Source organism: Engystomops pustulosus, chromosome 1 (genome assembly GCF_040894005.1).
Source record: "Engystomops pustulosus chromosome 1, aEngPut4.maternal, whole genome shotgun sequence".
NCBI lineage: Eukaryota > Metazoa > Chordata > Amphibia > Anura > Leptodactylidae > Engystomops > Engystomops pustulosus.
In genome coordinates this window covers 120264871-120281571 of record NC_092411.1, presented here as the reverse complement: position 1 = coordinate 120281571, position 16701 = coordinate 120264871, and the positions used below count along the sequence as shown (strand labels likewise).

The 16701-nt window shown below is 41.5% G+C and overlaps 1 protein-coding gene across 3 annotated transcripts in view; it reads left to right on the top strand.

Annotated features, from left to right (window-relative positions):
• Positions 1-998: 998 nt before the first annotated feature.
• The window catches only part of PUM3 (pumilio RNA binding family member 3), a 48229-nt gene continuing 32526 nt past the window's right edge, over positions 999-16701 (top strand). The window contains exons 1-6 of one of the 3 annotated variants that reach the window (XM_072151679.1): positions 999-1076; positions 5084-5225; positions 12042-12136; positions 13643-13843; positions 14354-14489; positions 14904-14979. In XM_072151679.1, the coding sequence (XP_072007780.1) occupies positions 5137-5225; positions 12042-12136; positions 13643-13843; positions 14354-14489; positions 14904-14979 (597 nt within the window). In that variant the 5' untranslated portion in view covers positions 999-1076; positions 5084-5136. Of the gene's footprint in view, positions 1077-5083; positions 5226-9166; positions 9324-9358; positions 9436-12041; positions 12137-13642; positions 13844-14353; positions 14490-14903; positions 14980-16701 lie in introns of those variants that run through there. The other 2 variants (XM_072151697.1, XM_072151689.1) reach the window with 2 other exon arrangements.

Here is a 16701-nt window from a genome sequence, read left to right as displayed (position 1 = left end):
CTGTGACAAAACTGGTAGCAACAGGTAGTTACTGCTTAAATTGCCATGTTGGTACTTTGAATATAAACCCTCAGGGACGTTGCCGTTTTTCGTTTTTGCTTTTTCATGTTTCACTCCCCACCTTCAAAAATCTGTAACTTTTTTATTTTTCCATGTAAAGAGCTCTGTTTGGACTTGTTTTCTGCGTAACATATTGAACTTCATAGTGATGGTATTTATTATTCCATGCCGTGTACTGGAAAGCGGGAAAAAAAATTCAGAATACAGTGAAAATGATGAAAAAACGCATATGCACCGTTTTCTTGTGTGCTTGGATTTTACAGCTTTCACTGAGCACTCCAAATCACATGTCTATTTTATTCTTTGGTTCGGTACGATTGGGAGGATACCAAATTTGTACAGGTTTTATAATGTTTTCATACATTTAAAAAAATTAAAACCTACTGTACAAAAAAAAAATTCTTCATTTTGCCATTTTCTGGCACTAATAACTTTATCATACTTCAGTGCACAGAGCTGTGGGTGGTGTAATTTTTTGTGACTTTTGATGAAGTTTTTAATGCTATCATTTTGAGGACTGTATGGGCTTTTGATCACTTTTAATAGAATTTTTAATATTTTCCAATTTCCATTACGGGGTTAAACGCTGGGAAAAATCGCTAATATATTTTGATAGATCGGACATTGTGGGACGCGTCGATACCTAATGTGTTTATGATTTTTACTGTTTATTTATATTTATATCAGTTCTAGGGAAAGAGGGGTGATTTAAACTTTTACTTTTTTTTCTATTTTTTCATTTTTTTTTTTTTTTTTTTTTACCATTATTTTAGATCCTTCAAGGTAATTTAACCCTGCAGGATCCGATTGCTAATACTATATACTGTAATACTACTGTACTTATTTTACAATGATTTTTAATAGCCTGCCCTCTGCTGGCTATTATAAATCATTGCACCTGGCAAGCATACGAGTCTCAATGAGACTCTAGGCTGCCATAGCAACTGAACGTCGCCCTCCGATGACGTTCCAGGGGGCGGCGATCGGGCATCCAAGATGGCGGCCGGCATTTAACAGTAAGTTAGGTGCTGTGGTCGGGTGCCAGCACCGACCACGGCAGTGACAGGTGGGTGTTGGCTGTTTTATACAGCCATTACCCGCTATGTATGGAGAAAGCTCAGCTCGTGAGCTCTCTCCATACACCCCTTGCCGCGCGAGGACGATATAGTTCGTCCTCGGTTGGCAAGGTGTTAAATAAGTGGGTTTGGTTGTAGTTTGGGCACTCGGTCTCTAAAAGGTTCGCCATCACTGCCTAGGGGGTACTGGGCACCTTTATTCTTATTCTTTTTAAGCTCTGTTTTGGAGAGAAATCCACTTTATAAACACATGGGTGACGTCAACGGCTGTCTGCAGCACTAGCAGAAGAGACAGAAAATTAATTTTGATTATGGGGGTTTAAATAATTGATGAGCATCTCTGCTGACATAGGTCAAAGCTTATTACTATATTTTTATAAATTTCAAAACGGATCTTAAGAAAAATCGAATCTTAAGAAAGATCGGAAGAATAAGAAAAAAGATTCCTAGTACTCCGTATGGTAACAAGCATGTCAGTAGGGACAGTGTCCTTTAAGGGGAATCTGATATATTAGTCTTGTAGCTCTTACCATACAAAAGTCAGAAATACCTATTGATGAAATCGCTATGCTTTTAAAGGGCACTACTATAGCCCCTCCATGCTCCAACTCAATTATCTATGCCCCACCCCCACCCCCCACTGTGCTTCAGCTACACCCACTTCCTTTTGGGAATCCTCCGTCACTCAGCAACATCACTGTGCTCTATTTATTTACATGCATTTTGGGAGGCGTAGAGAACTGTGAGATTTGATCAAAAGGCCTTATAATGAACCTTATAACAAACCCTATAATATTTTATTAAACTTTTTTTCTTCCCCTTATCTCCACCCATAAGGAACAGCCCAGTATTAATAGCTATTGTCCAGCCCCATTTGATACCTACGATTTTCCCTCCAACATTAAGACTTCCAGTTCCTCTTGTTTGTGAAGCTTATGGCCCTACGAATTGTGCAGGCTGCAGGGAGAAGCTTGGAGGAGGATGCACACAGAAGCTTCTCACAGCTCATAGATAAAATAAATATTGACTTTATCTGTTGCTAAAATTATGTTAAAGGACATCTACCACCAGGATGAAGGATTGTAAACCAAACACACTGACATACTGGTGTGTGCCCCCTCTGGCAGAAGATGCTCTTCTTTTAGCTTTGTATGCCTTTGTTTTTAAGAAAAAGAGGTTTTAAAAATTATGCACATGAGCCTTCGGGGCTCCAAGATCCATTGACATCTATGGAGTCTGGAGCCCCTGAGGCTCATTTGCATAATCTGTGAAACCTTTTTATTGTAAAAATTAGATCCTAAGAAGCTAAAAGAAAAGCAGAACCTGCCAGTGGGGGCACACACCAGTATGTCAGTGTACTTGGTTTACAATCCTTTATCCTGGTGGTAGATTTCCTTTAACTAGTTTTCATATTATTAACCCCTTAAGGACGGAGGGTTTTTCGCCTCATTTCTCGCTCTCCAACTTCAAAAATCCATAACTTTTTCATTTTTCCGTGTACAGACCTGTGTGAGGGCTTATTTTGTGCGTAACAAATTTTACTTTCCCGTAATGTTATTTATTTTAACATGCCATGTACTGCAAAGCTGAAAAAAAATTCCAAATGTGGAAAAATTGAAAAAAAACCGCACGTGCGTCACGTTCTTGTGGGCTCAGTTTTTACGACTTTCACTCTTCGCTCCAAATAACACGCCTACTTTATTCTTTGGTTCGGTGCGATCGCGGTGATACCAAATTTATACAGGTTTTATTGTGTTTTAATACATTTTCAAAAATTAAACGAATGTGTACAAAAAAGAAAAAATTTTTTTTGCCATCTTCTGACGCTAATAACTTTTTCATACTTTGGCGCACGGAGATGTGTGAGGGGTCATTTTTTGCGAAATGAGGCGACGTTTTCATTGCTACCATTTTGAGGTCTGTGCGACATTTTGATCATTTTTTATTTCATTTTTTATGTTATGTAAAAAGGTGTAAAAGTCGCATTTCGGACATTTGGGCGCCATTTCCCGCCTCGGAGGTCACCGCCGGCCGTAACCGTTTTTATATTTTGATAGATCGGGCATTTTGGGACGCGGCGATACCTAATATGTCTGTGATTTTTACTGTTTGTTATGTTTTATATCCGTTCTAGGGAAAGGGGGGTGATTTGAACTTTTAATATTTTATTAATTTTTTTTATTTTTTAAACTTTTTTTTTTCTTTTTTTTTTCACTATCTTTTAGACCATCTAGGGTACATTAACCCTAGATAGTCAGATCGCTGCTACCATATACTGCAATACTTCTGTATTGCAATATATGGCATTTTTGCAGCACATTCATTACAATGAGCCACTGGCTCATTGTAACGAATATGCAGCTGCCAGATAGCCTCGTGTCAAAAGAAGACACGAGGCTACCATGGCAACTGATCGCCGCCCCCCGATGACGTTCGGGGGCGTGGCGATCGAAAAAAAGATGGCGGCGCCCACGCGCCGCCGTCTTTTAAACGCCGCCGGCGACTTTGCCGGCGGCGTTTAGGGGGTTAATAGCCGCGATCGGTGCAAGCACCGACCGCGGTTATTAGCGGTGGGGGTTTTGTGCAAAATGCAAAAACCCCCACCTTTGTATGAAGAGGACTCAGCCCGTGAGCCCTCTTCATACATCCCTTATACCTCTGCGCCGTAGAGCTACGGCGCAGAGCGTTAAGGGGTTAACAATCTGCTACCCAGAACAATCTGAGAGCACTGTAACACGAAAAACACACACACACATTCCTGAATAAAGTATTTATCTCACACCATCCATCCCTTATTTACACCCATGTTATGGTGTTTATACTCAAATTATGAACTGCAGAAGGTTCTGTTATTGTGCAGCTAATACAATGGTGCACAGATTACACCCAACTAAAAGTGTCCTATGTTTTTACATTAGCTTGGTTTATGGATATATCTTTTTTGCAAAAAATTATTTGGAGCACACTGTCAATTTGATGTTCCCTTTGGTGGATATGGTGTTTGTCACAGGTGTCCCTGTGATCCATGCCTCTGATGGCAGGCACACCCTGTCCCACCCTCACCTCTCCACGCTCCTGCTCCCATCCCGGCTAGGGCACACACGCGCGAGCTATCAAAGATTTAAAGGGTCAGTGCACCGCTGATTGGTGCTGGCACTTCTGGGTTTCCCATAAAGGCCAGCTGCTCCAATCGACCCCCGCCGGATCTTTGAGCCATAGAAAAAGCTTTCTTTTCCATGTGTTTGTTCCTGTTCCCGCTCTGCCTTGATCTCCAGTTGTGACTCCAGGCTTCACCTCTGACCCTGCCCGCTGATTCTGTACTTCGACCTGGGCTGCCACCGTGGGCTAGTCGCACCTGTGGCTTCACACCACATCAAGACCATCCTGCTTTGCGGTGGGCTCTGGTGAAGAACGGATGCCACTTAGATTCTAGTCTCAGGTGTTGGCTAGTGTCATCTCCTGCGGTGGTCCAGGGGGTTCACTGACCCTGAGTCCTGACAGTGTTGAATATACACATGTGGGGTATGTATGAATAGTGTTTACTGTTTTTAGGAATGTACATTTTCTTTATATAACTATTTTGGATTAGTTTTTTTAATGTATGTGAATTTATAGTAAAATTTCCTCTAACCAATAAAACAACAACATTTCCAAAAACACCTTGCAAGGAAGGGATTAAGAATTGTTCATTTGGCAGAATTACAATTTTGCTAAATTCTTCATACCAAGGATAATTTTTCTTTTATCAATCTAAATTACCATAGCATAAAAATAAACTCAGTTATCATCAGTAGTCATCTTTATATGTAACAGTCTGTGTATGCCCCAAAGCTCACAAATGAACCCAATAAATGCTGAACAATGTTCTAAAAAGGTCTGATAGTAATTAGTGGTTTTTAGTGTTCATCTCCTGAGTGCTTCTAATTCCTAACTTTCATCCGCAACAGTGATGGACCAGATATGTGGCAATTACAGTGTAATGCTGCATAATGCCTAATGGATGCAGGAGATGTGGTTTCACCTTCATCAAGGCATAGGGATTATGGCAAAAGTACATCAGATCTGTGATACAAGGCATCTGGATTTAAGGTATATATTTTAATGTAAAGTGGCAGTTAAATACCAGTCAAACATGACATCATATAAAAGTTGGGTTACATATGTTACAAATTTTCTATTATAAACCTAAACAAAATCTAAAGTATGCAAGTAAGTATGCAACTCCCTATGAGAAATGAATAATGTATGTATGCAAATGGTTATCAATAATATATATATAGTTACCAACATACTGTACTAAACAAAACTCACTATACAAACTTGTTTTTTAATTGTATCAAATACCGATTTCATGCAAAAAAAAATCCTAATATATATAATGGATTTGTTTAGCTTTTTCTTCTCAAAGTTGAAGTTGCAGACCTCTCCAAGCGTATTATTTTCCACACCATGGCCTACATTTATTATAAGTGTTTGCGCCAGTTTCCTGTCTGACTTTGCACTGAAAATAAAGTGCAAACTGTTTGCACATGTATGTATAAAGTATCTGCGCCAGATTTGTGACGCGGCTGCACTGTACCCAACAAGACAGAAAAAATGTGCAACTAAAGGGGCATGGAAGTGCTTAGTCGGAGTTTGCACCACATTCATTACTGACAATTCTGCAGCATGAACAAAGTGCACCAATAAAATAAAATGGTGCACCCTTAAGCCCCTTCCACACTGGCGTTTTTCACGCGGGAGTGCTGCGCGTGCATTTGACGCACAGAACTTGCATTGCACTCTGTCCCATTGTATTCAATGGGTCTTTCTTCATTAGCGTTGTTTTGCACGCGCGTGCTTGCGTTCGTTTTCACGCCCCATTCAAGTCTATGGAGATGCATCAAGAACACATTGCAATCGCAATCATTGCGAGTGCAATGCGTTTTAAACGTAAGGGTTGCTAGGTGACCAGAATAACAGTATTTCCCCTGCTCGCGAACGATCATTTAATTAAAGAAACACAATGAAGAACAGTGAAGAATAGAATAAAAACAGTGAACACAGGATCATTTAAGAGAAAAACACAGTGCAGAACAGATTACAGATGTTCGGCACATCTGCTTACTTGTCGGGAGATACGCGCGGAACGGTGCGCCCAAAATAGCATGTGAAGAACAATATATATGTGTGAAGAACACATTGCAGATGTATTTAAACATCTGCAATTTGTTCTTCACACACATATATATTGTTCTTCACATGCTATTTTGGGCGCACCGTTCCGCGCGTATCTCCCGACAAGTAAGCAGATGTGCCGAACATCTGTAATCTATTCTGCACTGTGTTCTGCACTGTGTTTTTCTCTTAAATGATCCTGTGTTCACTGTTTTTATTCTATTCTTCACTGTTCTTCACATCTGCTAACTTGTCGGGAGATAATATACACGGGGAACAGTGAAGAATAGATCGCAGATGTTTGCAACTTATCAGAAGACATTATTTTTCAATTAAATAACACATTTTAATCCCAAACCATGGTCCCTTTGAAAAATGCTTGAGTCTCCCATTGACTCGCACGTGAAAAATGCGCCGAAAACGCAAAAAAACGCTAACAACACGCGCGTGAAAAACGCAAAAACGCTAATTACTCCAAGGAAAAATGGAACAAAAACGCAGCCAAAAACGTCAGTTTTTCACGCATTGCACCCTGACGTGAAACGCAACGCTAGTGTGGAAGGGGCCTTACAGATGAATCTGGTGCACTCTGCACACTCCACAAGCAAACTGCACGTAGTTCTGGACCTATTTATCCACCATACATGAACTTTATAGGGGTAGGTCTTCTTTTATTATCCTGACAGACCATCATGGCAACTTCCTCCAGCAACTACTCATCTCTTTCCAATTTATTCCAGTCTATATCAATCCCCATATTGATCCTATGTTCATTTCTATGCCTGTTGCTACAACTTTTACCTCTATTATTGTACCTGAACCCCCAAAATATATAGTCCTCCCCAAATGAGTTCATAATGCCTGCTTATAACATTAGGTTCCCTCTCATGACTCCATAGTGTCCCTACCCCAGGCCATCTGCAAATGCTCCCTCATAAGTTAGTGCTCTTTTTCATAGGTACTAGTGCTCCATTATCATTTATGGGTAATATCTGCAACATCCCCCCCCCCAATAGCCTAGCCTCCAGCTCCAGGTCTCCAGCGGGTGGTGTGTGCAAGAAAAGTAGAGGGAGAGGCTGATGCAATAGATTTCTCCCTGGGGCAACCATGAGGTGTATGTAGGGGTCCCTGGATGATGGAGGATGGGGAGCCCGTGATGCTGTTCCTGGGATTACGTGGAGGCACGTTGTGCAAATCAATTTACTGCTCTTTATTCAACTTCGAATGCCAGGCAACAGCCTTAATATCAGCAGCAGTATTCAGCAGAGCTGGAATGATGGCGGGAGATAGCTGGTCCGCAGGAAGGATTGCTCAGAGCCTGGTAAAAGCTTCAGGCTGCAGTCACATGTTGCGTTTTGTTTGTGTTTAACGCATGCATTTTCAAACAGCTGAAGAGATTTGCCTAATTACATTGGTGTCAACATAGCGTTTACAAAACGTATGCGTTAACGCTTTAACGCAATGTTAACACATGCCTTAAATCTCTCCAGCTGTTTAAATACGAGCACAGTGTAGTGGATAGGAGTCCCTACATCATAGAGTAAAATGGTATAAGGACTCCCTGTCTGCCAGCCCAACAATAGCGTCTATGATGCAGGGACTCCCATCCACTATGCAATCTGACCAGCTTGGTTTATGTGCAGCAGGCCGGTGCTAAGAGTCTGCTGCAGGCAACACATTGGCCCACATTTATCAAAAATAGTGCAAACTGCACAGTTTGCCTGTGAAGTGTACAGGATGTTCCAGATTCACAAATTATGGAGCAGGTTCTTCATGAATAACGCACCCTTTTTTTTCCCTCCTGTGCGCCAGCCTTCTCCTGTGGCCTCCTCCTGTCCTGGTGGTAGCTCCTCCCTCAGATGGCTCTGCCCCCTTCACCTCAGAGCCCCAGGGAGAGGGGGAAGCAGGATGCAAAGTAAAGTTTTTTTTTTTTGTGTTTTTTTAAACAGAGACTAGGCAGCAGGAGCTGGTCCCGCCTCCTGATCCCCAGGTCTGCAGCTCTAGTGTCAGAGCATAAACCAGGAGGTGGGACAGCACTCAAAAACTGGGACTGTCCTGCCGAATCTTGGACGACTGAGAGCTATGCTGCTCCGACAGAGCACACCAATTTTTTTTTTGGTGCACCTTTAACATAGAGCGTGCAGAATTTTGTGTTGCGTCGGGCATGCGGACACTTTATAAATACACGTGCAATCAGTGCAAAAGAATGTAAAAAGTCAGACAGAAAACCGCCTTTAGTAATTGTGGGCCAATATATGATGCGTTATCTGCACCCGACATTGACTGCCCATGCATTGGTCGACAATATGGCTGCTGGCTCTCTGCTCAATTTGTCACCCCTGCTGTGGTACCCGAGTTTTGTCATAGGTCACCTGTCTTCTATTGTAATGACTGGAAATTATCAAGTGTATCTGTTGTACGTGTCAGAGCGCTCCATAATGCGTTAGATGGCATAAAGAGATGTGCACTGGTTCCAATATGGAACGAAAGAGATGTTTTCTTTTCCTTCACTGGCAGGAAACAGCGCCATCTGCCGGCAGCCGTGGTTACTACAGCTCAGGCTTCAACAGTCCACGTGACACCCCGGGCGGCGTGGTATCAGCCAACTACACATTTTATTATGTAGCAGACACACAACCTGATATAAATGTAGCCTCTCTTTATCCTTTCTATAAAACGCTGCGTTGTTTTAACACATTGCAACCGAAACACAAGAACAACCAAAAAAAAAGTTAAACAACTGCAGCATACAAGCTAAACCTCTGGACGTAGGAGCGCGCGCGCACACACGGGACAGTCTGTGCTGAGGTCGTATTCAAAGTTCCACAACCAACATGGCTGCTGTAAGATCTTCTCAACAAGCTTTATTTCAAAGTGAACATAGTTTGTGTCTCTTGACGGCTTTTTACGCAAGACGTAAGTCGCGGATGTTGCGCATGCGCTGTGGCATCACTTCTGAGACCTGGCCGCACGTGTGTATAGGAAGGTGCGCAGAATATACATATACAAGGGAGACACGTCTATTACAAGGTGAGCTGGGTTGCCGGGTGCCTCTCCTCGTCTGTATGTGTGTGTATTGTCTCTCTAGTCCTGTTCTTGTCCATATCATCACCCCAGAAATTAAGAATCGTCTGTCTTCCGTGTAGTGAATGAGAAACAGCTGTATGCTCGAAATCAATTTTGTGCTATTATACATATTATAGGCATTACAAATAATAGGCAAACGGATCATGAAAATTAAGATCCTTCTCCATCCAGCAATTGAAGCTACAGGTTGGACATGTATCCTGCTACTCCAGTAATTCCATACAGTACAGCCAGAGATGGCATAATGCTTCATTTTATCTCCAGCTGAGGCATAGAAAATGAACACGGAAGAAAGCGTCATCAGAGATGATCCCTTTAGTAGTTCTGATCAGGGATGATCCCTTCAGTAGTTCTTTAGGTCCAGGACGATCTCTTTAGTAGTGCTGCGGGTCTCGTTGATCAAGGATGATCCCTTTATATAGTAGTGCAACAGGTCCAGCTGATTAGGTACAATCCCTTAAGTAGTGCAACAGGTCCAGCTGATCAGATACAATCCCTTCAGGGTGCGGTCACACGTTGCGTTTAATGCATGCGTTTAAAAAATGCATTGGACTAGCTGAAGAGTGATTTGCCTAATTAAACACCTCTTAACACTTGTGTTTACAAAACGCATGTGTTAACCAGGATGTTAACACGTGTTAACATTGTGTTAACGGTTGCGTTTTGTAAACACAGGTGTTAGCAGCTGTTTAATTAGGCAAATCACTCTCCAGCTATTGCAATGCGTTTTTAAAAGCATGCGTTAAACGGTACGTATGACCGCACCCTCAGTAGTGCCACAGGTCCAGATAATCAAGGATGATCCCTTAAGTAGTGCCACACCGTCAGTCGCTGAAAGAGAACTCCTTTAGTAGTGCCGTGGGCTCAGCTGATGAGATACGATCTCTTCAGCAGTGCCGCAGGCCCAGCTGATGACATATGATCCCTTCAGCAGTGCCGCAGGTCCAGCTGATCAGATACAATCTCTTCAGCAGTGCCGCAGGCCCAGCTGATGACATATGATCCCTTCAGCAGTGCCGCACGTCCAGCTGATCAGATGCGATCCCTTCAGCACGTCCAGCTGATCGGATGCGATCCCTTCAGCACGTCCAGCTGATCGGATGCGATCCCTTCAGCACGTCCAGCTGATCGGATGCGATCCCTTCAGCACGTCCAGCTGATCGGATGCGATCCCTTCAGCACGTCCAGCTGATCGGATGCGATCCCTTCAGCACGTCCAGCTGATCGGATGCGATCCCTTCAGCACGTCCAGCTGATCGGATGCGATCCCTTCAGCACGTCCAGCTGATCGGATGCGATCCCTTCAGCACGTCCAGCTGATCGGATGCGATCCCTTCAGCACGTCCAGCTGATCGGATGCGATCCCTTCAGCACGTCCAGCTGATCGGATGCGATCCCTTCAGCACGTCCAGCTGATCGGATGCGATCCCTTCAGCACGTCCAGCTGATCGGATGCGATCCCTTCAGCACGTCCAGCTGATCGGATGCGATCCCTTCAGCACGTCCAGCTGATCGGATGCGATCCCTTCAGCACGTCCAGCTGATCGGATGCGATCCCTTCAGCACGTCCAGCTGATCGGATGCGATCCCTTCAGCACGTCCAGCTGATCGGATGCGATCCCTTCAGCACGTCCAGCTGATCGGATGCGATCCCTTCAGCACGTCCAGCTGATCGGATGCGATCCCTTCAGCACGTCCAGCTGATCGGATGCGATCCCTTCAGCAGTGCCGCACGTCCAGCTGATGATGATTGCCACAAATCCAGTTGCTGAAAAAGGACTCCTTTAGTAGTGCTGCAGGTCCAGCTATTCGAACCCCTAAGTATCAGGACAGGTCCGGCTCCTCATAACCTCCTATAGTCTGTCATTAAACAGGTTTTCCTGAGAAATAAAATTATTTCCCTAGTGTTTGTTTATACAATAAAGATCATTTTAACCACTTACCTTACTTACAATTTTACTCAGTTTTACTGCTGTTTTAACTCCTAACACTCCCTAGGCTGTTGAGTGTAATATTCCAGTGCGGATGGGTACTCTCTAAGCAGACGCTAAATGATCCCTCTAGTTCTGTGAGCTGACAGTGTTGGTAGATTATCAGGGTACAATGTGTATATACACTTTCATTTACCTTCTGAACATTGTACTAGTATGTGACACATAGAGAGATGAGACAGATCAGAGATAATGAGATGCCTATTTCACACTGTCAGCTCTGCTACATATCTCCCTCCCCAGACAAAACGTTATCGCCTGTAGCTTGCAGCTTCTCTCTCCTCAGAATGTGTTGTTTGCTGGCAAGAAGTGAGTGTCTGTGAGCTCTGTCCTGGACTGCAGGGGGGCGGGGCTAGAGTGCAGGGAGCGAAACAGAAATCTCAGCTCCAAGGCTGTCACATAGAAATCCAAGATGGCGTCCCCGTCCCCAAGTCAGACGTTACAGGGTCTTGGGGCAACTGAAATTGTGTACACCAGTACTGAGGCAGGTTGGACAATCTGTGAAATGTTGTATTTGTTAATAGCAGTGATTAGAGTGAGTTATTTTGTTATCCTGAGTATATTTAAGAAACTTGTGTTTGTGGGAGTACCCCTTTAATATGAAAACCCTTTAACTAAAGGTTAGCAATTTATTGTGTTGACAATTGATAAATGTTTTGTTTTATTTTAGAGCTTTCATCATGGAAGCAAAAGGTAAGAAGCAGATGAAGACAAAACAAAAATTCCAGCAGAAGTCTCCGAAGAGTGGCGAGTTTAAGAATAAAGGTAAATGGTACTTTTTGCTTCTAAAACTAGCGGTGGATCCAGAAGGAAAGATTAGTATAAGTTCTTCCTAAGCATTACCCATTCCTTTTGAATCCTTCTCTATTTTACTTAAAAACACTATGAAGAAGTTCTTGTAGATGCTTACCCGATATGCTATTGTGAGATGTAACTAAAAATTTCACATCAGTGGCTGCTACTGGATCAATTGTTCTTCTCCCTTAGGTAACAAATTCTCGTAGTAGAATGGCTGCGGAATTTACCTAGACAGTAAATCCACAGGCATCAGAAATCAGACAAAAAGGTCTAGATTGTGATGTTTTATGCTACACCATTTGATTGCACAACGATCCGCAGCAATTAAATGAGACTGAGAATCATAAACCCTAACTGGAAAGCGGTTTGCCTACACAGATTTTTTCCTATGAACTTTGCTTGTAAATTTTCTTAAATTCTATACACACACTATACACACATGCGCTATACCTTTACATAGGTTTGAGCACCCTTGGCATTCATATGCAGCACTATGTGTCTTGCGATACGTTCATATCATCTTATTAGCTCTAACTTGTAAGGATACATTGGAAGGATTCCTGATGTGCCCTTAAAATGGCAGGCTTTAACATGAGTGACATTACTGTCCTTATATGGACAGTTGCATCACTGTGGAAATATTCACAGTGTACACTTATCTGAGATTGAGGATTGATACAATACAAATGCATCTGCATGACCTATTGCATCTCACCATAGGGTATTATGGCCTCCGCAGAGCATATACTGCGCAGGAAGTAGGGCTGCTTTTTTTTTACAAACTAGTGTTTTTTTGCTGGATGGGATTTATACTGTGCAATCTGAGACACAAAGGATGCCTGTCTGCCAGTATAGATGCTTTTGGAGTGTACACACCAAATGAGTACAAAAAAAGAGTTCTGAACTAATTCTAAGATTTGTCTGAATTGGGAAATGTACGGCAATATACATTTTTAGCTTTGTACGAATTCTGGCACAGTGAAGGTAGATGTGCTTGTATTAGTTTTTATTATTACTGCACTGTATTACATTTAAGGGAGTGATTACACCTACTGGTAAATTCGGTATCGTGTGTGTGTGTATAACACAATACTGCTTAGGCAAGAAATCATATTGTTGGATAACCATAACGTTACTATGGCCAAATATACAAAGGCCAGTGAGGTACGCTGGGTCTAATGCGACTCAAGCTTTCAGCTGAATCTAATATCTCTTACTTCTGCCTGTATTAGGACCTGTATTACAAAAAGCATTTCACGTGGGAATTTAAATGAACTCTCTACTTATAGCATTGTGGCTTTTGAGATAGCCTTTTGACATTCTTACACTTCTCACCAAAACCGAGGTGATGTTGCCACTACTTTTAAGTAGACTGTTTAAATAGATCTCTCCAAACAGTGACACTATGCCTTCTTTAAATCAATATTTCCTGTGTTTGTAAAATAAATGTTTTTTTTTTTTTTTTTCCACTAGCTGTCGGTCCTCCGAGGCATGGAAAAAACACAGAGCAGCACCCAAAGGGGAACCGTAAGCCTATGAAGTTTGAAAAGTCAAACAAGAAGCCTAACCATGCAGGAGGCAAAGCGGGTTTGAAACAGTTCACGCCAAAAAACATAAAACAGGGCAATAGCTTCACAAACAAGAGGAAGCGAAAAGGAGAGGATAACGAAGTCGGTGAGTGGACCACTGGCTACCGTTATTTTATGTTGTGTTGACTTTCAGTGATCAGAGGGATATTTACCTGGCTCCAATTTATAAATATCAATATCAAATTTGTTGGGGTATAGCACTCTGGTTCAGTTCTGAACCAAACCAGAATCACTGCTCTGTTCTGACCACTGTGTTACTGGAGCTCACCTCTAATTCATTTGAGTAGGAAAAGAGCTCCAGTAACCTGTCTCAGCCACAACACAGATAATGGGATTGTTCTTCTGATTCTGCTCTTGGCTTTGTAATGAATGCAGTCATGGATGGGAGGGGGAGTTCCCTGGTGAGAGGTTCTCTTTTAAGACCTCCTCCCCCACGTAACGGACAAATCATGATTTGAAAGACACTTCGGTGCTTCCAAAACATATTTTATTTTTAAATCCACAATCTACTGATATTCTGGTGCTGTGTATGTTTTCGGAGGTTGCAATGTGATTTCAGAGCTCCTGGACCCCCTTAACTTTTTTTCTCTTCTAGGCTCTGAAGCCAAGAAACCAAAGTGGGATGATTTCAAAAAGAAGAAAAAGGAGTTAAAGCAGGCCCGACAGATTAATGATAAAAACAATTATGACGTCATGTCAAAATCCAAACATATTTGGGAGAACATCAGAAGGTAAGCTTCTATTGCTTCTAGTTATGAATTTCTGAACCTTTACTAGGCTGAACTTGATAGATCAACGGTAAGGGAGACAATGACAAGGTTATGTTAACCTCAAGGATATATGATTTTCTCTATCATGTGGAATGTCAACTTCCCCTGTATCATTAATAGTTAGTGAAGGGATGTAAGTAAAAACGGTTCTATGTTACAGTATAACCATCAAATTTATTTTGCTATAAGAAGGAATCCAGGCTCTTTTTTGACTCTCTGCTGTTTTTGATGTTTTGGATTGAATTTCATCTTCCTCCCACCTGCTCCGTATTATAATATGGCAAAATAAGGTGTTAATTATAAGTGAGACTAAACCCTATGTGACAATGTCTATTTTTTATTTCACTTGTAAAAATAAATTACATCTCTGTCTAGAAAAAACTGTGATGCTACAAAGAGATCCAAGCTGATGGATGAACTGGAGAAGCTGCTTCAAGGGAACGTGAAAAGTGTAAGTGAAGCTGATCCATGGGCCCTGGGTCAGACCACATAATATGATTACACGCTCTATGCCTAGGATTTAATTTCTTTTACTTAGGAGAGAATCAATGATGGCGGCATTGAATGTACAAAACATAAGTCGGTATAATTAGATTACATAACTGATCAATATGCATTACAGTTTGTGTGCATTTAATGTCTCTAGTATTGTAGTGTACAGGAAAATATAGCAGTGCATAGCAGATCATGATCAAGTTTTAATTGTTATATACTCTGTAGACCTTCAGTTGCCATCTTCTTATTTCCATGGTCACCTAGCCTAACCTAAAAGGTGGATACAACCATATACAATTAGCATCTTGTTAGGCATCTTCTTCCCTGTCTATTCTTTACCATTTGCGTTTGAAGGCCAATGGAATGACCAACAAGGGGAAACCAAAAAGGCTGCACATAAATGTCACCAGTTGTGTGTGTTTTTTTTTTTTCTGACATATTGACCATTGAAGCCCGTGGAAAGCAAATTTAAAGAAATTAACTTAAAAATTAAATTAAAAACTTAAAGATTAAATTAACCTTAGTTTCAAAACAATGAGTGACAATTTCATAGGCACCCCCTACTGTATTCATTCTAGACCAAAACTGATAGTGTATAGGGATTATTGTAGAATAATTTATATGATGAATTGATTTAATCTGTTCTTGCAAAATTAATTCAGCAGAAAAGCTACTTTAGGACTGTCGGAGAAGTGAGACCGATCTGCTGAGTGTGCAGTGAGTTATATAGGTATGGACCCACAACTCCTGCATTTGATTCTTATTCCTCTACTGTAATAACTATGTGAGCACCTGTTCACTTTGATACTCAACATAGAGGGAATAAGTGAAACGCTTTCACAATATAGATCCCCCTGTTTCTTTTTTTTTTTTTTTTTTTTTATCAATTCATAATAAAAGATATGTTATATTAAATTCTACAATAATTCCTGCACATTATTTTTAAATGGGCCTTAGGCCTCATGCACACTAAGGTCCAGTTCACATCCATGTTAGGTCCTCTGTTATTTCCTTCAGAACAGATGCAAGTACTTCTTATATATCTTACCTCCGTAAGATATAGCCTCCCCTGGTTTTGGCTCTAAATAACTGAAAGAAACAACGTAAGACCTAATGGAGGTGTGAACTGGACCTCACACTCCATAATGTGGGAGATTTACTAAGCAAGATGCACTTGAATTGTAATTTAAAATGCCACATTTAACAAGTGTTTCAGTCACTTTTGAGACCCTTTTTACTGCGAGAAAGGGAGGTGTGCCATAAAGTGTGATGCTCACAAATGTTTCCACAAATAGAAAGGGTAAAGTAAACTAGGCACTAAATATCATGAAACTCTGGGACACTACTATCTTGTCTGTTTGCTCTTTCTTGCTACTAAGCAGCATTAGTAAATCTTTACTTTTCACATACGCACCTCTTATGTCATGTGCAGCATCAACCAGCAGATGGCAGACATTTTATTGCATATGTATTGTCTAAAAGTAGAAGAGCTGAACAATTACTTCATTGGGAGGGCACAAAAGGAAGATTTTAATCTCAAAAATTGTCACTTATTCCGTTCTGGCAATAAAGTTACACTTTCTGCATGCCTCATTTTGTAAAAAAAAAAAAATGGCAATTGACACTCACGACTTTGTCTTCAAAGGCACCTATACAAATGTATTATTATTTACAGTAG